Source organism: Pelodiscus sinensis, chromosome 1, assembly GCF_049634645.1.
Source record: "Pelodiscus sinensis isolate JC-2024 chromosome 1, ASM4963464v1, whole genome shotgun sequence".
NCBI classification, from domain to species: Eukaryota; Metazoa; Chordata; order Testudines; family Trionychidae; genus Pelodiscus; species Pelodiscus sinensis.
Window position 1 is genome coordinate 67,767,092 of NC_134711.1, and position 22,814 is coordinate 67,789,905.

The following is a 22,814-nucleotide window of genomic DNA, read 5'->3' on the forward strand; positions in this document are numbered from 1 at the left end:
AATTGCAGGCCTCTCCCTCGATCAACCTCTGCTCCCTGATTTTATAAATTACTGTCTTGGTAATGTCAGGAGGAGGTTGACGAGGAGGTCCCGCGACTTTGTGGGGTCGCAGATGGGGTGTGCATAGATTAGTAGGCGAGAGGAGAAGTGCAGCCAGAACCTCAACAAGGCTGTGTCTAGACTACATGCCTCTGTTGTCAGAGGCATGTAGATTAGACACATAGACAAAGGTAAATGAAGCCGCGATTTAAATGATCATGGCTTCATTTAAATTTACATGGCTGCCGCGCTGAGCCGACAAACAGCTGATCAGCTGTTTGTCCGCTCAGCGCGCTAGTCTGGACGCTCCCCTGCCAACATCAAAGCCCTTTGTCGGCAGCCCCGTTATTCCTTGTGGGATGAGGTTTACCGGGGCTGCCGACAAAGGGCTTTGATGTCGGCAGGGGAGTGTCCAGACTAGCGCGCTGAGCGGACAAACAGCTGATCAGCTGTTTGTCGGCTCAGCGCGGCAGCCATGTAAATTTAAATGAAGCTGCGATCATTTAAATCGCGGCTTCATTTGCCTTTGCCTATGTGTCTAATCTACATGCCTCTGACGACAGAGGCATGTAGTCTAGACACAGCCCAAGAGATTCTGTAGGAGCCAAAAGAGGGGCTGTAACCTGGTGCACTTGAGGTAGAGGTGTGCCAAGGTCTCCCTCTTACCACAGAAGGGGCAGGTGTTGGGAATGGGGGTGAACCATGCCAAGTATACACCCGTACTCACAGCGCCATGGAGGGTTCTCCAGCTCATGTCCCCGGCAGGCAGTGGAACTAAGGTGGAATAGGGACTGGCCCACTGGGTCTCTCCATCCTCTATTGGTGGTAGGAGGTCCTGCCACTTGGTATCTGGGCAGGATACGAGTTTGGGGAAGTGGAGTATGTGAAGCATGAGTGGGTACAGATGGCTCTTTGGCATGGTTCAGAAGGGAACTGGCTGCAACATGTACAGTCAGCTCGGGTGACAAGGGGGAGTCGGTTGGGAAGGTACATGGGCCTGAGGGCCAATGGAGAGATCAGGAGGGCCAGGGGTGAGGAGTGGATGGGATACACCCTCTCACAGGACCTTGTCAAGATGAACCCAAGGAGTGAGCGGCAAAGCGTACTTCACCTCCTGAAGCATGCGCTGAGGAATAGGTACGTAGGGTGGAGAGCCCCATGCACTAGGTGAGAGCCAGAGGATCCACTCAGTCTCCCTGGGCATAGCCCAGGAGGTCTCTGATCCTGGTGACTTCTGCCAGGATCAACCTCTGGCACACTGAGGAGGATTCCACTGCCTGCACACAAAGATGGGAGTAATGTAGCAGGGGCTCCATGAGAAGGTCTGCCCCCTCGGTGGCTCCCAAGGACCTGGTCGCTGAAAACAGCTTCCAGGTCCAGAGGAGGTCCTGATAGAAGGCTGGCAGCTTGGAGAGATCACATGGAAGATCTCTCAAATTAAGGAGCTGCTGGTCATATCAGAGCCCTCAGAGGCTGCAAAGCAAAGCGTGTGCCAGTGTGCTGCACGCCGGACTACCTGCATCATATAGGAGCCTCTGCAGGGCCTGGAGGCAAGAGAAAATGGACCCATGTGTGCAAACATGTCAGGCCCTGCCCTCCCTCCTCCAGGGGAAGATGGAGGACCCCTGTGGAGACCCAATGGAGTCCTGGCCAAAAGAACCACAACATCAGCTGCTGGATCTGAGCTAGAAAACCCAGGGTCAGGACCAGGTTGTGGGCTGAACAGGCGTCTCAGGGATCTAGGAGTTGGATTGACTCTGTCACTGTATTTTATCCAAGAGACAAGGCATTAAAGATTCCTATATATTAACTTGAATTGCTACAAATGAGCATATGTATTGATGCAAGCATTTTAAATATTTTTTTCTTTTGCTATGTAAATTTTATAGTCAAGATTGGCCCAATATGTTTAATATTTACTGAAAGCTTGTTTAAACAACAAGCTTGTTTAAACAATAAATAAACACTTAGTTTGTAGCAAGACTACTGCACACTCAGGCTATGTCTAGACTGCACTGTTAAATCAGAAAAAGATATGCAAAATTTCCAGAAAAAAAGTGCTCTTTCAAGCCATCCCTTATTCCTCATAGAACGAGGTTTACGTGGATGGCCAAAGATCACATCCTTTCCTTTGAATTTTTTTTCAGGATTCTGAAAAATGTACCCTAAATGTTCATGAGGACCATGCTGGTACGCATTAGCAGTTCTGCAGTGCAATTTAATCTGCTCTGCTTTTAAATAGCAGTAGATTAAAGTCACTACACATTTTTTTGTGCACAGCAGCAAAGTCCACACAAATAATGTGCAGCAGGTTAGCATGGGGAAAATTTACACACCAGCTGTTCATGGTAAATTAAAGTCTTTGTGTAAACAAAGATTCTACTTATTTAAAGCCATTCTAGTCTGTATGGTAAAATACGTAACTTTTTACAAAATATGTATTATCTCACGAATCTTCATTAATGCAAAAGGGTTATTGATATTGTTTGATGGGGTGAGGAGGTTTAAGCACAAGGTCAAATCCTGTCATGTTTTCATACCTAGAGCTCAAGATGAAGTTAGTGGGACCTTCACAGATGTTCATTTTATGGAACAGTTGGCCCACAATACCTTTATATATTCCCTTGTAGTTCAGAAACATTATACTTGGCCTATAAAACTATATTCAGAATTGTATTAATTCGTTGTATAGAATATTCCATAGTAAAAATGAATCTATTATAAAACCTTATTTTAAAACATTTATTGGACATAAATTATAAATAATTACAATTTACATATTTCAAAATTAAAACTACCAAAAGGGTTGTTAATTTTAATCTTGGGCCAAAATGTTCACAAATGGGTGCCTAAAGTTGTGCATGTAAAACCATAATTGTGTACCTAAATAAAAATTACTCAATATTCAAAGTTGCTCAACATCTGTTGTTCCCAGTGACTTCAGTAAGCTTCACATACTCACACATTTGAAAATGAGGTTACTTATTTAGGTGCTTTAAATATAACCTTAAAAGGCTAATTTTGTAAATCCTTAATCCCTAGCATGCAACAGTTTATATTTGTAATAAAACTGTTTTAAAGTTTTAAACTTCCTGTTTAATGTTATTGCATAATTCTAAGGCATCGCCCTTTTTTACAAGCAAAAAAGCAAATCAACAAATAACCATTAATATTCAAACATTACTCAACATAGGATTTCCTGGTTGTGGAAGTTAATACAATTATACCTTCTCAAACCTCCAGGGGGAACTCCATCTTCACTTACTTGCTCCCTGGAACAAAATCTGAGAATCTACTTATCTCATATGGTTTTTTTAAAACAAAATAAACTAGTCTGAGAGCAAAGGAGTGAGGGAGAATATCTGTGGTCTTCTAATGTGTACAGACATCCTCAGCATATATTGGCTATACTTCTACCAGTGTGGTTTGAGATCCATAAACCTTAAGGACTCAAAGCACAGCTTAAGAGAGTTTGAGATTTGCTACACATTGCTTGTAGAGCTCTAGTTACTAAGTCTTAAATGAAAACATGTGAATCAGAATTGCTTAACCAATAATGATTAGGAAACTACTTTATCATCAATTCCTACACAATGGGTAAATTTTCTGTATATAAGAAGCTCATTTTTCACACCTCAGATGCTGAGCCTGTAAGTGTTTAGTTATTTTCAACTAAATTGTTTCTTTGTTAGTGTAGATAAAGAATGAGATTAGAAGATGCCCATAGGCTTATCATAATGAGGATTGGGATATGATATGCTTTACATAATGGAGGAGTATCAGCTAACAAATGGAGACATAAGATTGTGACAATCATTCATGGTCAGTTCAAATTAGGGATGCTAGCATGTAACCATTTGAGTGATTAACTGATAAACCTGGGCTCATTGCACTTGCACCCCCATGCTGCCTTCCACAGAGACATGATGCCGCCCACTGAGCCAACTGCCTCTCGATTCTGCTACCTCTGTACACAGTCATCACACTTCCCCCATCAGGCTATGTCTACACAGCAGCGTAACTAACGTTATTCCAAAATAGCATAGTCTGTGTCTACACACAAGCAGTTATTTCAACATAATGTCAAAATAATTTCCAGCTAGCGGACTTCTTACTCCAATTCCTGTAACTCTCATGTTGCCAGAATTAAGGGAAGCCAGAAGAAGAGTGCTCTTTCTTGGACTTCCTGCTGCGTAGACAGCACCAACAGCTGAAATAAGCTATTTCGACTTAAGCTATGCAAGTGATGTAGCTCAAGTTGTGTAGCTTATTTTGGATTTAGCCCTGCTGCGTAGATGTGCCCTCAGTGACCACCTCCTTTCTTTGGAGTTTAGGACCTCTGGCAGTGTGTGCAGGAGACCCATTTTCAAGGTTGCAACCATCAGTGTGTCTCATCAGACAATTCTGCAGTAGTCTGGGTAGTTCACTTGGGGTTTCTCAGAACTCAGGGTCTCTGGTCTCCAGAAAAGCTCTTGCTACACATCAGCCTCAAGGAACTCAAGGTGGTTTGCTTGGCCTGCCAGGTGTTCCAGCTCCATGTGGTGGGCAAGTGCATGTCAGTTCTCACAGACAACAGAACACAGATGTTCTATATCAACAGGCAGAGTTGAGCAAGTTTCTCTCACCTGTGCCAGAAAACACTTCACTTATAGGAATTCTCCATAGTTTGTAAGGCTCCTCTTTCCTGGGGCTGCAGAATGAACTAACAGATCCTTCCAACCATCACATGTTGTCCATCCATCCAGATGATGTGAAAGGCATTTTCCAGAAGTTGGGGAGGACTCACCAGAGACATCTATTCAGGACAAAGAGCAACAAAAACTGTTTCCAGTTCTGCTTCTTTCTGAATCACAGCCGGAGTCACTCACAGATGCCTTTCTCATTGGATAGGCCATCTTTTCTACATGTGTGGAATATCGCCGAGCCTCATTTGCATACCTAGTGAGCTGCCATTTTTGCAGAAGAGGCTCTTGTGCCAGAAGGAGCTGTCTACACTGCCCCTTCTTGCACAAGAAAAACCCTCTTGCGCAATGCTGCTACGCTGATTATTTTCAGGAATAATGGCATTGCGTAAGAAAGGGCAGTGTAGACAGTTCCTTCTGGCTCAAGAGCCTCTTCTGCAAAAGTGGCAGCTCATTAGGTATGCAAATGAGGCGTGGCAATATTCCACACTTAGCCTCATGTGCCTATTTCTCGCGGAAGAAGCCATGAGTGTAGACATAGCCCTGGAGGAGAGGTAGACCTCATTGATTTTCAGAGGTTAGCAGATGTAGGAATCCTATCCATGTTTCCTCATGTGTTAAAGATGTGATGTGAGCTCTTGTAGGAGGGAATTTAACTATGGTCTCATAAATGTAAGGCATCCTCTAAAGTACGTTACTTCATTTTTTAAAAAGTTAAGCAACACCTATATGCTGAAACTGCTGAAGCAATTCACTTCCTGTCCCTATCATACCTTCAAATAGCAACAGGATTTCATCTTATGAAACTGACAAGAGAGACCTCAGAGTGAAACTGCATCCCCAGATAAACAGCACCATACGCGACTAAGAGATTCTTCCAAAATTTTGAGAGAGATCAAAAACAGTTGAGAATCATGAAAGTCAGACTGTGCCTTGCTGTTCAGTTATTTCTAGATCTTTTCAGTTCCTGTTATTCTTACACTTTGCCTGGTATAGAAGATACACAGTTTATCCAGGACTGTGTGAATGCTCATAACAACTTTCGGTCCCAGGTGAATCCACCAGCCAGCAACATGCTTCACATGGTAAGGAAATCTTCACTATTTTAATTGGATTCAGGGCCTGATTAATGCAGGGGCTGTAGGGACTGCAGGCCAGTGCTCCAGGCTAATGGAGACTGCAAAAAGATCTCTAGGCCACCAAAAGTCCAGATGCTTTTGAGGGTTCCCCTTAGCTCGGGGGCCTGGGCTGCTTCTCCTAACGTCCATATGATGCTGCATTAATCCACTGGGCTGACAAGGGCATGGGAGGCAGCAGCATGCAGCAATAGGGAGGGGGGGTTGAAGGGAAAGCTCAGTCCATGCACTGCTCTGCCCTCACCTGCAGATGCCACTCCCACAGCTCCCACTGGCTGTGAATCATGGAAACTAGAGCTGCAGGAGTGGTTCCTGCAGGTTAGGGCAGCTCCCGGAGCCACCAAATTGGAGATGCCAGAGGTAAGCACCCCACATTCCAACTCAGCCCCCTCCATCACCCAAACTTAGGGTTGCCAGGTGTCTGGTTTTGAAACAGACAGTCCAGTATTTGAACTTTCTGTTCAGGAAACAAATTGGGAAAATATAAATGTCAGGTATTTTCTAAATAAGGTGTAATATAGATTGTGATGTAATGTCAAGGGTGTCCCATATTTTTGTTGAAACCATCTGGTAATCCTACCCAAACTCCTGCCTTGAGCCCCATTCTGCACCCTAACTTCCTCCCAGACACTCCCCCCCCTGCTGTCCTGAGCCTGTTTACACTCCAAGCCCCTTGGCCCCAGCCTGGATCCCCCCCCCTTTCACCCCAAACCCTTCATCCCCAGCCCAATCCAACAGCTGTGCCCCTCCCACCCCCACTACACACCAACCCTCTGGCCCAGCCTGGAGACTTCTTCCACACTCTGAGCCCCTCCCCACATCCCATATCCTATGTGAAGCCCTGAGCCTTCTCCCCACACACACATAACCATTTTGTTTTAAAATTGGGAAAAAAAACTTGTATATTGGGGCCCCACTAAAGTGAATTGCCCTAGACCTGATCCAGAGCTAATCCAGGCCTGATTGGATTGTACTTTTGAATTAACACATTAGCCTTGTACTTTTCTCTCTAGTTCTGTGAATATTTTAACTACTCCAGTTGTTAGTACATCATAGTAAATACAAAAGAACAAAGCAATTAATGATTACAACTGGGTAAAGACTTATTCCATCTTTCCATTTGGAAGGGTGGATTGACAATTTGTAGTGCTGCCTGAGTCGGAGCAACGCACTGCTGTGCTGCTTCAGGAGAAAGGTAGGCACCAAATAGATTCTGAGTGCCATTATAATACAGGCACAATTTACTTTCCCTCCTGTCCTTCCTCTGGTATGCTGGACAGCATAGTAAAGGATCAAAATGAAGATTTTTCCCATTTTTTGCTTCTGCCCAACCAGTCCTCTTCCTCATGACAGAAGCAATTGTCCCATCATAGCAATGCCCACAGTCTGAAGAGAGGACAGCTTGTGCAGGAAAGTAAAGGGTATGACCTCTACTCTCTGTGCAGGTGGACAGCTGAACTCAGGACTGAGCCCTCAATGTTTAAAGGTTCCTTAAACAAGTTCAGTTATGGAGGGCAGAGTTTGCAATGTGTTGCATTTTCAATTCCTCTCATTCAAAAGGTCATAGTTTGACAGCTCTGCATGAAGTTTGTAACTACTCAAAAACAGCAGAGATTGCCAGCACCTTAAAGCAGGCAGAAATGGCCTCTTACAACCAGCCCCTCCACAGAGGGCCTTTTTAACCATTGAAAAGCTGGCACAGGGGCTCTGTAATAGTCTAGCACCTTCTGTCAGGAAATGGATCCAGGTGTGTCAAGGATGCAGTCAGACAGCACTATGGTATAGTTTCTCAGCTTCACCAGGCTCACATCAGCCTTATCTTGCCAAGGTGTGGTGAACATTAGAATATTAAGTCTCGTCTGCACAGCACTAGAACTGGTACTAGTTAACAACTACTGGAGCCCCATCAGAGATTAGGTAATGCATTGTATGTTCACAGCCTAAACTGTCTACTGTGGAGTAAGTAATAGAACCTATGCCAAGTCTGGTGTGAACCAAGTAACCAGAAGCATGTGTTGCTCAGCTCTGGATTTACCATATATCCCATGCACATCTAAGATGATGTGACTGCAGTATTTCATTCATTAGTCCAGCTTCTCTGCTTTGTGGTACAAAGACGACCTAAAACCAAAGGAGCTGAGCCCACCTCGGATAATCGCTTCTTCTGTGCAGATGTTCCTGAGATAGAGTGGATATATTGCCACTATAGATGGTGTGGTGGGGAGAAGGCTGTTAGTAGCAACATTTGAGCTGAAAAGCTGAGATCTATAAATACAGCTACTATTAAACTAGCTACTGGTTCAATACTAGATTGCTCAGTAGGTTACTAATCAAATCAGAGAAATGGCCAAGATTAGTTTGACCATTGTTAATAGACCTTTGTCTATCAGGAAAAAAAAAACATTTGTGTGTAGTTTTTCACCCCAGAGAAACTTTAATATATTAGTTTAGGGTACAAACTCAGGCCAGCCAAAAGGGACAATATTAGCGGGCACATTCTTACTTGGAAGCCACACAAGCCATGACCTAACATCAAAGGAATTTCCATGCACAAACTGCAGGCAAAACATGAGTGTGACGGTGGCCTTCAGACATGCTGCCTACGGACTGAGTGCACACCAATGTAAAATGTGCATTTCTTGCCCTTTTCTTTGTTTAAATAATGTTTATGGCCCAGAATGCAAGTGCTGTCTCTGCAGCCATGCAAGGTTGAGCAAGAAAGGTTTCACCCACCTGTGTGATTGTGCATGGCCCATTAATAATAGCAATCCCTGCACTCTGGGGAATTAAGGAGGGCAGAGACAGGTAGGTATGGCTACAGCACCACTACTACCAGCACTGATCAGCAGAGCAGAGTCTATGTCAGTCGAATGACTGATGAAAAACATGCATGCCTGTGCAGAGAAAGTAGAATGTTTGCAGAGCTCATATTGGACTAACTGGCATCATCCTAGGTCTTAGTGGCTCAATGCCATGATCCAGTCTTACATATTTAATGGACTGCATCTCAGAGATGAGTGCACAAATATTAAATAGCTTACAATACATAAAGGGAAGGAAGAAAAGAGTGGATTTTGTAGATAAAGTGAACAAATGATAGGATTTTAGGAAAGACTGGATGTAGGGCAGGGAGACAAGCAGAGAAGAGTCCAAGATTACATGTCTTGGAGGCAGGAAGGATTAAGAGAAAAGTTTCTGTTAAACAAGTTTGAGTTTGTATAAGTCATTGCATTTTAAGTAATTTTCATGTCTTTTTCATCCTACAGACCTGGGACTCTGCTTTAGCTAAGACTGCCAAAGCCTGGGCAAAGCGGTGCATCTTTGATCATAATGTCTATCTTAAAATACCTGGAAAAGTACACCCTGATTTTACTCCAGTTGGAGAAAACATTTGGACTGGCTCTCTCTCTCTCTTTTCTGTGAATGCAGCTCTCAGGAGTTGGTATGATGAAGTCACAAACTACAATTTTGAGACTCGCAATTGTATTGGAAAATGTGGCCATTACACTCAGGTGATTCTTGTTTTTCTATCTTGATTTCAAACCATTAGTGGTCTTTGTAAAGAACAAGGCAGACATGCATTTTGCCCTTCCACATGTTCTAAGTTGTAATCTAAGTCACTTACAAAATTTACAAGTGTGGGTTAGGAGAACTTTGTGCTAAAAGAAAAAGGGACAAAGGAGGGTGCTGTGCAGCAAGAGACTTATTGGCCTTGGTTTGGAGACATAGCACCCACATGCAGCTATTCCTGGGCCTTTGGGAGAGAACCATGAGATGTCTGCTTCTGGCATTGAACCTGCCACAAAGGGAGAAGGAGGCATGCCCTGACAGTCTGATCTGGGGAGAACTTAGTGAGAGGATATTTAGATTTTTCTCCCCTGTCCTCGCAAGCCCTGAGAATTTTTCTGCAGAAGGGGGAGGATCTGAGCCTAAGAAAGAGAATGTCTGATTCCAACATTACACAATCACAAGTCAAATAATAAATACAACAATTGTTCATCTAAATGGCTCCCTGGACTGTTGCAAAACACACTCAAGATACACACCCCTCAATTGGATTTTTCTTGTTGAACATCGTAAGTGCAGCAGGCTTTGTGTAGTCCTGGAAATGTGTGATGTACTTTGGTTTTCTTTTCAGGTTGTTTGGGCTACCAGTTACAAAGTTGGCTGTGCAGTTCACCTCTGTCCTAGTGTTACAGGTTTCAAAGGACTCACCAATGGAGCACATTTTGTTTGCAACTACGGACCAGCGTAAGTTAGTTGATATCATTTTAAAGATCCCAAAGCAGTTCCACTCTGACTGATCCACCCAGAGAGCTGTGCCCAAGCGAAACAGTTGCAATGAACCTTTGCTAAGAAGGCATGGGGAAAGGATACCTTGCCCATTGTCTCCCCTCCCCCCACAGTCTGCACAATCGCCCTTTCAAAAAATCTGACGAAGTTATGCAGATAAACAATTAAAAACTGCCCTTCAGAGGAGGAGGAATAAAGCAGTTTGAAATGCAAATTGCCAATTAGAGTTTCATTTTGTCACTCTCCATGAAGAAGTTGAGAGGCAAACAGTGTACTCATTTTAGTACAAGTTGACAAATTGCAAACTAGCCAGTGTTGCTGTTTTTCTGACATGGGTAAGCTTGACTATTTTCTAATAAAAACATACCACCTGATCACACATATGCAAGGCATGAAATGAATCTGCTCAGAAGGGATATCTTTTATATAATCAGATCCTCCAGCCAAAAAGTAGCCACATAACTTCCTGTTCCTATTCTGCATTTCCAGTTTGAATTGTAACTCAAAATCAGTCAAAACTGGGGGAAAGAGAGCAGCTTTCCCTCATGGTAACACTGCAATTCTGCTACAGTTTCAAACCCATTGACAGAGATAGGTGGCGGGGAAGCAGGGGACTGCACCAGGGCCCAGCGATTCAAAGGGGCCTAGGGCTCCCAAGTGGAGCTCTGGGACTTTTAAATCTCTGCTGAAGAGTTGTGTGGTGCTCCAGAGACCAACACAGTGTGCTCTGGACAGTGCTGGGGTGATGTGCAGTCTGGGCAGTGCTGAGGGGCCCCTGCCCAGCCCCGCCCCTTCTGCCTGAGGCCTACTCCTTCCAAGACCCTGGAAACAGCACCCCATGCCACCACCACAGTTCAGGAGCCTGGCAAGTCTGTCAACTTGCCTGTACTGCCCCCACTCAGACTTGGCAGCTATTGAAAAGTCCAACTCCAGAAATAAGATCCTTTCCATTAAAGAAAGATCCTCAAGTTAGTCTTACAGAACTGTGGTATAAATTCTTTAAATAAAACAGGTTATAGTAATGCAGAACCAGATTCCCATACCCTGAAGAACACATTGCGCTATCAGAAATCCCATTCATTTAAATAGGATGAGTCACATGAGTAGCCACTCCCTAATGTGAGAGGTTCATAGTCTGCACCAGAGAAACATCTAAAACAACTGATTTTATTAAAAAAAAACATATTTCTGGGTTAAGGGCTTTTTTACCCCAAAGTACTCTTATGTGACTATAACACTTCTTCTTCTGGGAGAATTCTGTAACAAAAATTAAAAATTCTTCAAAATTCTGCATATTTTATTTGTTAAAATAACAAAGTATAATCATGCTGGTTTCAATTATTTTGGTAATTTATTTAAACTACAATATACAATGGATGCATAATCGGAAGGGAGAGCATTGAAGGAAATCTCTAACCCCCATGTCTAATGTAGCTACTATTGATCGGTTACTTCTAGCTATTAGTCCGCAAATATATGCAATCATATTCTCAGTGTTACATCACAAGTAATTGAAGAATAAGTGAGGGCTGGGGACTCAAACTCACAATTTATGCTGGCTACTGACCATCTCCAGAAAGGTCAGTAGCAAACTGTTGCTGAAGCACATTATGATAGGAAATATTTTCAGTGCAAAAATTTAGACCAGGTCTAATCACTAGAGCAACATAAGCATTTATAACGGGGCTACTCAACTTTGGAAGCCCCGGGGGCCACAATGATACTCACGGCACATGGCAAGGGCCACGACTTAAGTGTGGTTGCATATATTTGCAAATATATATGCAAATAACTTCTTTCACAAAATGCCCTGGTGCTCCCGGCACCTCCTCGGGGGGTTAGAAACGCTGACACCCTATGCCCATCTGTTCCAGCCAGCCCATCCACTTACATCTTTCAGTGCTCATTCCACCTGGGAGACACCTCGCTGTTGTGGAACATGTTCCTAGTGGAGGCCATTTTCAAAGGATCCCACCCGCGGGCCACGTATTGAGCCCTGCGTAAACCCAAATCACACTACATACTTCAAACAAACAGGCCACGGGCCATGTGTGGCCCGTGGGCTGCATGTCAAGTAGCCCTGGTTCATAAGGTCATATTGTCCTATACAAAAAGACTCCTTTGCACCACACTGGAAATATAAAGAAGCCTTAAAATTTTTACACCTGTTTTATACTCTTGAGAAAACAAGGACAAAAACAATGGGAAAAATTCACTAAGGAGGCTATTACATTCTGTTCTGCATGAGGGGACAGAGCCTGCAACACATCTACCTCCTCAGAAATATCCTATAGCCCAGCCCTACCACATTAAGCATGCTCCAATATTGAGTGAGAAGGACAATGTGTGTGTGTGTGTGTGTGTGTGTGTGTGTGTCTCTCTCTCTTTCACACACTCACATATGGATGACTTCCTAGCCTCCCCACCTCTGTGGTGATTTTCATCTCTACCAGCTGTTCTGGGTGCCCAAACTGACCTGCTTCCACTGCTGGGAAGGGATGAATGACTGCTTTTGCAGTTTCACTTTGCTTCCCCATCAGAAGTCACTTTTCTGCAGGGAAGCAAAGAAATCTTGTGGGGGCCATGAATTCTGTGCACATGCAGCAATGATGCAGAATTCACCCAGGATGTGCATATTTAAATTTTCCTCTCAAAGGATTAAATGATTTTTTCTGCTTTGCAGTGGGAATTATCCAATGCAGCCTTATAAAACAGGAGCAGCGTGTAGTGACTGCAATGGCGAAAAGTGTGTGACCACGCTCTGTGGTAAGTGCAAGGGAATCTGCTAAGGGTGTTCTAAGGAAAGCAAAGATGAGTAATTGGCAGGGGAAATGTGGCAGATATTCAGGCTGCACAAGGCTAAATAAGCTATTAACATTATTAAGTCAGCTGGAGTACTTTTCCTAGAATTTTTACATCTGAATTCAGAACTGACATGGAGCAGAAAAGCCAACAATGAAGAACATCTATAATTTCCAAAAAATAGAAAAAAGTGGTCTGCTAGAGAGACCCTTACTGCTATGTAGCATCCCACTGAAGTCAGGAACCATCGTTAACATCTGTAGTATTTTCACTAAGTGCAGAGACACTTAAAGGACAAACTCCAATACAGAAAATAAAAATAGATATCTTCAGAATGAATATCCCAACTAACTAGGCTCACAGGTGCTCCAACCAAACAAATACCTAAAACTTTACATTTTTTGTTTCCTGACTGTGAAGTTCTGCTGGCAAGTTTTGCAGCCCATGGCATCTGATGTCACAGACTCATGCACCAAAGGATTACCAGAAACATTGTCACTGAGAGGGGGTGTCACTGAGAGGGGGGGTCAGGGCAGTGAGTCCCTTATGACCGGCTGAAGTTCTTTTAAATTGTGCTTGGTTCTGTTACAGCAACTGAAGGAGTCAGGTTAAAGCTTAAACAGTTACTATTTTATTGTTACAGAGTAAACTTAGTTGTTAAATGCTACTGCTGTGTTACAGATAACACAGCCACTACAAAGGACAGGACAGAAATTACACTAATAAGTTACTTACAGGTACCATGAAACCCTTTTGGTTCTCTGAGCTCTTATTAAATGCATGCAAAATAGACACATAGCAGGTATATTCTCACCCCTGCGTTCCAGACTTGGCGTGGCCAGCGTCTTTCTCTCAATCCCTCGGGAAGAAGTTGGGCGTCCCACAGACCTCGGGAGACAATCAATACCTGCCAGCAGGTATAGATGATTGGAGCTCAAATGGGGTGGGCTGCTGAACCTCTTTTATACTCCCTGGGTCATGTAGGCTTCTTCCTGGGCTCAAATGGCCAATTAGGAAAAATGGCTTTGAATGCCAAGTTTCCCACGAAGGGTGCAAAGCATAATTTACACCTGGGAAAATGCAGACAATGGGCACCTCTGGTATGTGATGGGCGAAGATTCCTCTCCTGGGACAGTGCAGGCGTGTCAATTACTGGTACTAGCCATCAGGGCGACGGGAGGCCCCGGGTCGTCAGCTAGCCCATTTACTGTCTGGTTTCTGTTTATGGTAGAGTCAGGGACAGGCAGCACACCTGCGTTCCCAGGGCATCAAAGGCTGACTGCCTTTCTCTTGCTCTCTGGGGGGGGGAACAAGATGGGGTTCATGGAAAAACAAGATGGGGTTTGTGTCTGGCTACAGGGGGGTAAAAAGAATTTTCAAATGTTTAAGGCTAGCTCCTGCAAATATATCCATCTGTGCTGTTCTGATCTGGCATGTGACTGATTTCCATGGGACTTAGCCATTAATGAATTTTCTTTCTGTATTATATGCTTTCCCCATCCAGCCCAGTGAGGAAGTTCACACAAATGTTTGTGCTAATTGCACTTTTAAAAACTCTTTGAAAACAATAAATCCCACTTTTTATATTTACAGTTTCCCTCATCTCTGTTATACCAACTTTATTTACTGTATCTACCTTTTTTAAAAAATCAATTGACAAAAAAAAAAAATCAGTGCCAAATTTTTGCACTGTCAGCTGGGGATGCAGGTTTTGTTGACACAGGTCATTTTTTTGGTCATTTGGAAATCTACCTGAAGTGTGAGTTCAGTCAACAAGTTATACATCTAAATGGTATTTGCCACTTCTTGCTTTTCTCTTGTGCCTTTCACATTATGGGTCACTTTATATGATTTGCTGAATGAACTGGCTCAAGTACTTTGGCTTCAAGTAATTATGACTAAATTCTAACTCAACTAGTCTCTGTAGAAATCTGCAATTTTTTATCTTAATACTTTAAACACCCTTATAAAATAGAAGCAAATCCTGCCCAGGAAGGAAGAAAACACAAACCCTAGACTGTCATTCATAATAGCAGCAGCACCAATGGGCTATCCATTTTTCATTAATAAAATAAAGCTGTACACTGGAATAAATTGCTCAGGGAGGTTGTGGAATCTCCATCTCTGGAGATATTTAAGAGCAGGTTAGATAGATATCTATCAGGGATGGTAGACTGTACTTGGTCCTGCCATGAGGGCAGGGGACTGGACTCAATGACCTCTCAAGGTCCCTTCCAGTTCTAGTATTCTATGATTCTATGATTCAATGACAGCCATATTAACATTTTTCTCATCTCCCACCAGAAAATCCAGAACGTGAGAAATTAACAAGTATGTATCCCAGTCACACATTGTTAACTGAATTATGTAGTTTTCTATGTCACATGACTTGATAAATACATTTTTGTTTTCTAGGTTACTCCAGTTGGCATCCAGACTGGGACACACCCCCACAGCCAGGCCGCCCCGGTGCCCCACAGCCAGGCCGCCCCAGTGCCCCACAGCCAGGCCGCCCCAGTGCCCCACAGCCAGGCCGCCCCAGTGCCCCACAGCCAGGCCGCCCCGGTGCCCCACAACTTAGCTCTCCACGCTCCTCGTGTGACCAATACTGTATTATTGTTTTAATAGTAAGGTTACTGTTTGTGTTACTGATTTTTGGTGCTGTCCTACTAGTTCAATGGCAGTATCCCCAAATATTTATATATGAGTAATCTATTTGCCTCCTATTGTCAGTGTACATAGGCATTAGTACCAGCCAATTTTCCCAGGATGCTCATGGTTGTTTGGGACAAGGAGCAGGAGAGAGTGTTAACTATTTAATCGAAACCATACATTGCACCACTGGCGTACCTGCACTGTGCACCACTGGCATAACTTATAGTATTCCATTCTTTTCCCTAAGAAGCACCTTAGAAGAGAAGGTCTGAAGGTGACATTTCACTGTAGCTGCCTTTGCCTAAGACTCACTATTGTCAAGTAGAAACAAAATACAGGACTATGTAGCACTTTAAAGACTGACAAGATGGTTTATTAGATGATGAGCTTTTGTGGGCCAGACCCACTTCCTCAGATCAAATAGGGGAAGAAAATTGTCACAACCATATATACCAAAGGATACAATTTAAAAAAATGAACACATATGAAAAGGACAAATCAAATTTCAGAACAGAAGGGGGATGTGGGGATGGGGAAGGTAAATGTCTGTGAGCTAATGGTATTAGAAGTGATAATTGGAGAAGCTATCTTTGTAATGGGTGAGATAGCTAGGGTCTTTGTTGAGTCCCCCGCGTAGAGTGTCGAATTTTAGCATGAATGACAGTTCAGAGTATTCCCTTTCAAGTGCAGATTTAAAAGGCTTCTGAAGCAGGATGTAGGTAATTAAGTCGTTGAGACAGTGTCCTTTCTGGTTAAAATGGCAAGAAGCTGTTTTTTCTTTGTGATCCTGTCTAATATCTGTTTTGTGGGCATTGATCCTTTGGCGAAGTGTCTGAGACGTTTGTCCAATGTACAAAGCAGACGGACACTTTTGGCACATGATAGCATAATTATATTTCTGGATGCGCAGGAATATGTGTTCTTGATCTTATAAGTCACTTGGTTAGGTCCAATAATGGTATCAGCAGAGTGAATATGTGGACAAAGATGGCAACGGGGTTTGTTGCCAGGGAAGGTACAAGGGTTGGTATTAGTGTGGTATGTCCTGTGGTTGTTGGTAAGAATCATCTTGAGGTTAGGTGGTTATCTATAGGAGACTATGGGTCTGTCTCCCAGACCCACAAAACAGATATTAGACAGGATCACAAAGAAAAAACAGTTTCTTGCCATTTCAACCAGAAAGGACACTGTCTCAACGACTTAATTACCTGCATCCTGCTTCAGAAGCCTTTTAAATCTGCACTTGAAAGGGAATCCTCTGAACTGTCATTCATGCTAAAATTCGACACTCTACGCAGGGGGCTCAACAAAGATTCTAGCTATCTTACCCATTACAAAGATAGCTTCCCCAATTATCACCTCTAATACAATTAGCTCACAGACATTTACTTCCCCCCGCACCCCGCATTTCCCTTCTGTTCTGAAATTTGATTTGTCCTTTTCATACGTGTTCTTTTTTTTTAATTGTATCCTTTGGTATATATGGTTGTGACTATTTTCTTCCCCTATTTGATCTGAGGAAGTGGGTCTGGCCCACAAAAGCTCATCATCTAATAAACCATCTTGTTAGTCTTTAAAGTGCTGCATAGTCCTGTATTTTGCTTCAGCTACACAAGACTAACATGGCTACATTTCTAAGACTATTGTCAAGTAATGATCTTCCATACACTTCATGAGACTCGCACTAAACAGCTTCCCTAAAGAAGTCAGCAAGGAGCCCCATTCCAGCAACAGCAGACTGTGTGTAATGTCCTATAGCTTATATAATCATCTAGTCTCCTATTTTGTCTTATATCTAGACATTATAAACACACACACACACATTTTTTGATGACCGAGTGACTCTGGGGAAATAGAATACTGAGCCTTTCTGCTTCACATCCAGAGCAAGTGAGTGAGAACTGAAAGTTTGTATCAATTAAATGACTGTTTGGTGGCCAAGGTAGAATGAATTTGTTAGGTCTCAGTCCAATTCCAGGAGGAAAAGTAGATTGAGGATCTACATGTATAATTATAACATACTAAGTGTGTGCCATACTCCCTTAACTATAACTCCAAAGATGCAGTTCAAAGTTTTCTTGGCTTCATCCTGAGATGGGTTATAGAATCATGAGAACTCCTTTCTTACTTTCTATTTCCTTTTCCTCTGTCATCAACCTGTTTTTCTCTACATAAGATTTTAATAAGTGTCTGTCCTACCTCTATGTCAGCACTGCCATAAGGCTCTTGTCTTGCTCACTTGGCAGCCTCTAGTCTACTCGGTCACTCTGGACCTAATGCTGCTTCAGCACAAGGGCATAAGTGACATTGCAGCAGAGGTAGATCAGAGAGAGGCCTTAAAAGATGGGCCTTAATACCAATGGGTTGGATTTGACATTAAAGTGGCAACTAGCTTGAATTAAAATACCCCCCTGCCCTTCGTGCTTCTAGTTGAGGGGGGAGGGTGGCACGGAAAAAGCAAAAGTATCTATTTAACACATAAACACTATGGCTATGTCTGCACTGGCAGCTTCTTGTACAAGAACAGCTCTTCTTGCGCAAAAACTTGCCAGGTATCTACACTGCAAGCGCGTTCTTGCACAAATAAATTTACAGTACAATGTCGGAAAACAGGGCTTCTTCTAGAAGAGTTATTCCTCTCCCCACGAGGAATAAGCCCTCTTGCACAAGAGCTCTTGCAAAAGAAGGCAGTGTAGACAGGCAACATGATTTTTTTGCGCAAGAAACCCCTATGGCTAAAATGGCCATCAGCGCTTTCTTGAGCAAGAGAGCGTTCACCCTGCCATAGATGCTCTTGCGCAAAAGCACATGCTAGTGTAGACGCGCTCTTGTGGAAGACATTTTGCACAAGAACTCTTCCGCAAAACAGTTCTTGCGCAAGAAGCTGCCAGTGTAGACATAGACACTTACATACCGAATGTGCTATATGTGATTTGACTTACCTAAAACCACCACACTGTAAGCCCAGTACTCTGATGTGATACCAGACTAAACTTAATTGTCTTATCACTCTGGCAGCAGCCCATACCCAAAATTTTTATAGAAAAATAGCCCATAATGCACCTGGCTCATCATGCAATGCTTTATCCCAGGAGAAAAATTCTTCCCCCTGCCCTCCCCCACAGACAATCAGAGGTTTGGCTATACTTCTCATGCTGAGTTGTAGAGAAAGTATTCTCGGGGATCATAAAATTAATGATAGTCAATATTGCCCTCCTTTGAAAATACAGATACACTTAAAGCATTGTTCAGTTAACTGTCTGCAGCAGGAAAATGCAGAGTTGGATATTACCCTGAATAAAAGAATATTTCTTTTTTGTGTCTGTAAATTGATATTTCCACAGTCAGAGAGTAAACCAAGGTCATGGTGATATTTTTTAAATCAAGAATGGTTGTTTTAGTAAAGGATATGTTCTGGGAATTATTTTGGGGCGTTCTATTGCCTGTGATATATGAAAGGTCCGGGTGGATAGTCACGATGATCTCTTCAGACATTGGACTCTATGAATGCATTTAAACTACTCAGGAATCAGACAGCTATAACACAGTTTAGTTACATTAGTATATATACTATATATTTGAGAAAGTTTGTCTGTGTATCCATTTGTTTGTTCAAGAACCCCTCCTAAATGGTAAGAGCTAGGACCACCAAATTTGGTGTGCAGATACCTCTTATCATAACTGAAAGCAAGGTATAGGTTGGTTGTGTCAGAAATGGTATTGCTTCTCATAAATCTCAGAATGACCAGAGAGGTGAAGGGGGCTGGCTAGAGGTGTCTTCCCATCCAGGACTGCCCCAACTCCAAGGCTCCCATCCCCATAGTGAACCTTTAGGTAAGGTGGGAGACTGAAGCTCCCTCTCTTCCTTCCTCCCCTTGATTTTTACGGGAGAATTGCTGGCTGTTCCGCTTCATCAGGGAGCGAGGAAAAAGTGAACAGCTTACTGCACTCCTCACTCTGGCTGAGGAGCACAGGTGACAGATTAACCTGGACCTGCCCCAGCCAGGGGTCATGCACCCCTCCCCCAGCTGTGCCCGGTGAAATGGTAGCTGTTATGGAGAGGTGCCCAGCTGATCCCAGGGTCCATGTTGCAAATCCTCTTCTAAGTGCCACTCCGGTGCTTCAAAGGGGCTTTGCAACAGTGGAGCCAGGGATCAGCTGGAGTCTCTAGCTGATCCCCAGCTCCTCATGCACTGCCCCTTTAAAGCGCTGTCAAAGTCAGACTCAGGACTCACAAATTTGTCAGACCACTCTGTTTATTAGCAAAGCCGCTCTGCTAATACACCCAGAAAATGTGAGCACCATACAAGACTCAGACCCCTTGATTTATACAGACAAAAGAAAGCAAAATTAACAAGATTACAAAAGGGGGCAAAACTCACGATTCCCATGAGATTAGTCACATATCTTCATTTCCATATCAAGCCTCAGCAAATTCCTGTCCATATCTCACTGGTTATCTCAATTACTTTCTGTTTAACACCTAATGTTCCTTTTCCTGTTATCCCAGACACACCTGGCTCCACTCTGATCCATCCTGCATACCTACAAACAACATTAACATAATTTCTCTTTCCTGTTCAGGGACAAACAGTATTCCTTGAATTTATTCTATTATTACAGTATAATTAATCTTTCTCTTACAATATGATTCTTTCTACTTTCACAGCACCAAAATGGCACTTCACAGGGGCAGTGTAAGTGGAGCTGGGGATCAGCTGGAGTGCCTAGCTGATCCCTAGCTCCATGTTGTAAAGCCCCTTTAAAGCGTCGGCGTGGCACTTCAAAGGGGCAGCGCAGCATTATTGCCTGTGATTAACGCATTAAAAAAATTAATGCGTTAATCCTGTCCTGTGCTAATCACAGGTGTTAACACAGGTCAATTGACAGCCCTAATATATAGTATTTTCTTCTTTTCCCTGCCAGATATTTTGCCTCTTATCGCACCGTCTTCCTTGACAGGTAGTATCATTATCCTCAGAAGAGCTTCAGAGAAAGAGATAATTATTTTACTGAGGAGTATGTGAGAGTATATAACAATGGGGAAGCAACCTTCATTGGCCTGAATGTTGGATATATATAATAGAGGTGAAAGTAAGAAGGTGCATCCTGGTGCACAGCTCTGGCAAGAGCTGGCTGAGCTCTGGCAAAAGTCTGCAGGGAGCTATTTAAAGAGCTGGCAATGACCCAACTTCCAGTAGGACAGTACCTGTAAGAAATTTTAAGTTACTTTCACCCCTGATATGTACAGATTTGAAAACTGTTGCACTGCTGTTAGTAAATAGCAAAACAGGAAGTTTAACTTTAGGGTGTGAGATAGATCACTGAAAGCCTGGCAATTCAAAATAGAAAGATGACTATGTCTACATTACAACGATCTATTGGAAAAGGTACGCAAATTGCGTACCTTTTTCCAATAGATTTTTCAGAAGAGGCTTTTCCGAAATTTGGCCCATCTACACGGTGCCAAATTTTGGAAAAACCTCCTCTTTTGGAAGAGCCCGTCTTCTTTGTGAGAGGAGGAAGACAGGGCTTCCAAAAGAGTGCATCTGCTCTTCCACAAAAAAAAGCTGAAGAGCAGACGTGTTCCCTGGACGTGGCAGAGTTTTTCTGGGATACCTCTGGTATCCCGGAAAAACTCCATAGTGTAGACATAGCCTACTTTCAACCTTGAGGAAAGAGGAATAGAGTGAGGTGGAGAAAGTGAGCTAAGAGGAAGAGTCTATCCTGGAGAGCAGACCTTAACATTTTTGGGGAAGACTTAAAGTTGGAATGAATTCACACCTCTTCTCCCACCATTTACACTTAATGTACCCTGTCCACTAATTAGCCTGTTCACACACCTGGATACAAAACAGCGAAGAGATTTGAAAATTATGTTTGTATACATAAGCCCCTTTTCAATGGTTAATTTGCCAGTTTAAGAAAAGTATATACAAAAAGGGACTCTTTACCTTAGAAACCGAAAAATAAACCCATTCATTTTTACAATACTTTGTTTTAGCAGCTGAAATTCTTCAAGTGTTCTCGTGTGTTCTACTTCTAGTGCACATGCTCCCAGTAGGCTGGAGATTGGAACATTTTAGCCAACCATGTCCACCAGACCATGACTATGCCCTTCCTACTCTTGCATCTCCCATCCAAGGGCATAAAGGGGGCAAAGCAACTAGCCAACCCTCAGTTCCATCTTACACCTGGCTGTGAAATGGAGCCAGTTAGCAATACCCATGTTCTAGCACTTGCAGTTCTTACCATGTAGGGTTTTTTAAAATTAGTTGATAGTCTTGTGTAAATTCAGTTTGAATTAAGGTGAACGTTTTTCCTTCATTCCTTCACCCAGTACCAGGAGTTAGCTCCACATGGGGCCGGAAGTCTCCCAGGCATAAGTATTGTTCATTGTCTGAGGTGGTTACTCCTCAACAAGGAACGTTCAACTTGTCTATATTCCTGGGATAGGGGCATGATAAGGACAAATGAAATTCTTGTAGAGAATTTACTGAAAGAACTAGCATCCATGGATATAACAAATTAAAATATTATCTCCTGAACAAATAAATGAGGCCTGCCTCAGAACCTGGAAGGAGGCAGGATCCAGCTAGTTCTCAGCACTTTTCAAATAAGTGCTCCCCAGCAGCTGCTTATACAGTCTCCAGGGTTGTTGCTGTGTCTAAAAATGATGCTCCTGCTACCTTGATGGGTGTTCCTTCATCTTGTTCTGGAGGGGTGGGGTGTGTGTGTGGGGGGGGGAGGGGAATCCCTGCATTGGTGTTTCAGGCTGGAACTCTATGGCTATGTCTACACTGGCGTGATCTTGCGCAAAACACTTTAGTACAAGAGTTCTTGCGTTAAAGTAGTTGTGCAAGAGAGCGTCTACACTGGCATGTACTTTTGCGCAAGAGATGTGATTTTGGGCAAGAGCATCCATGCCAGTGTAGGGTGTCAAGTATCAGAGGGGTAGCCGTGTTAGTCTGAATCTGCAAAAGCGGCATGCATCTGACGAAGTGGGTCTTTGTCCACGAAAGCTTATGCTCCTATACTTCAGTTAGTCTATAAGGGTATGTCTACACTACCCTGCTAGTTCGAACTAGCGGGGTAATGTATGCATACCGAACTTGCTAATGAAGCCCGGGATTTGAATTTCCCGGGCTTCATTAGCATAAAGCCGGCACCGCCATTTTTAAAAGCCGGCTAGTGCGAACCCCGTGCC

General features: G+C 43.2%; 1 protein-coding gene across 1 annotated transcript; it reads left to right on the forward strand.

Annotated features, from left to right (window-relative positions):
• Positions 1 to 5,476: 5,476 nt before the first annotated feature.
• Positions 5,477 to 22,275, forward strand: LOC102454541 (glioma pathogenesis-related protein 1-like). Its single transcript, XM_025183860.2, has 6 exons — positions 5,477 to 5,806; positions 9,124 to 9,369; positions 9,996 to 10,108; positions 12,834 to 12,916; positions 15,257 to 15,283; positions 15,368 to 22,275. Exons 1-6 carry the CDS (start codon positions 5,636 to 5,638, stop codon positions 15,661 to 15,663), a joined length of 936 nt encoding a protein of 311 aa, XP_025039645.2. The 5' UTR covers positions 5,477 to 5,635; the 3' UTR covers positions 15,664 to 22,275.
• The last annotated feature ends 539 nt before the right edge of the window (positions 22,276 to 22,814 follow it).

Excerpts from the sequence above, each read along its gene's own strand:
- LOC102454541 (XM_025183860.2), top strand. The coding sequence starts at position 5,636 with ATGAAAGTCAGACTGTGCCTTGCTGTTCAGTTATTTCTAGATCTTTTC. Across the intron at positions 5,807-9,123 it reads CCAGCAACATGCTTCACATG|ACCTGGGACTCTGCTTTAGC; the intron begins GTAAGGAAATCT and ends TTCATCCTACAG. Across the intron at positions 15,284-15,367 it reads AGAACGTGAGAAATTAACAA|GTTACTCCAGTTGGCATCCA; the intron begins GTATGTATCCCA and ends TTTGTTTTCTAG.